We start from the raw sequence: 935 nt of genomic DNA on the forward strand, positions 1-935 counted from the left end.
CTTTCATCTGTAAGAAGTTTGATGGGTAAATACTTTCCATGTTAAGTCTAGAATTAATCCAAAATGTTAAATGTATTAAAATTTCCTTTTAGAGGAAGAAAAGGGTGCAGAATTTGTTCCGTTTGACACTTTGTTGAGGGAATCAGACTTCATCGCCGTCACATGTGCTCTAAATGACCAGACGAGGGACATCTTCAATGAGGAAGCATTTTCCAAGATGAAGAAATCTGCCATTATTGTCAACACAGCTCGTGGAGGTTTGCATTTCTGTGTTGTCTTATGTACTGAATTTTTATAAGCATATGCCAATTATTGAATGTTCACATTTTGATAGGTAAGGTTAATGAAAAGGAGTGTTTATTATTTACTGTAGTCAGCTGCACTTGCATCCTTCAGAGTGACATTTTAGTAACTAATAATATCTTCCATACTGACATCTAGTAGATTTACAAACTTTTTTTTTAGCAAGATAGCTTTGAACAGAACGTTTTTTGTGTGTCTGGTGCTGACAAACTTCAGTGTTTTCAAAACAGAGAGCAATTTCCTCTTAGATATCTTGGTGTGAGATTTTACAACATAATACTATGATTATAAATAACCCTGTCATAACTTTTACAAGTGTTGTATGAGTGAATGAAAATGAATAATGCTTTCCATTTGGTGTGAGAGAAGAATCAAGAAAGTATTAGTATTATTGAAAAAAAGGACCTATGCAGAATTTTTTTAAAATTAATTATCTAATAAGATATGATAAAGCAAAGAGGTGATCAGAAAAAAATCAGATGGGCAAAGTTGCATAAAATATGAAGTTCACAGGTTCTACAACAAGCAGAGTGAAAGTCTATAAAAGTATAATGTTATTTGAGAAGATTTAGGATTTTGCTAATTTAAAACATAATCTTTCACCATTTCATTAGTACCCTAAATTACCTAGG

At 32.0% G+C, this 935-nt stretch overlaps 1 protein-coding gene across 1 annotated transcript in view; it reads left to right on the top strand.

Annotated features, from left to right (window-relative positions):
- Positions 1 to 935, top strand: part of LOC119591578 (glyoxylate reductase/hydroxypyruvate reductase-like) — a gene marked incomplete in the record, with an annotated part of 18060 nt that overhangs the window by 13297 nt on the left and 3828 nt on the right. Inside the window, 1 exon segment of the mRNA XM_037940338.1 lies at positions 93 to 257. Coding sequence (XP_037796266.1) covers positions 93 to 257 — 165 coding nt within the window.

This window comes from Penaeus monodon, chromosome 28 (assembly GCF_015228065.2).
Source record: "Penaeus monodon isolate SGIC_2016 chromosome 28, NSTDA_Pmon_1, whole genome shotgun sequence".
Taxonomy (NCBI): Eukaryota; Metazoa; Arthropoda; class Malacostraca; order Decapoda; family Penaeidae; genus Penaeus; species Penaeus monodon.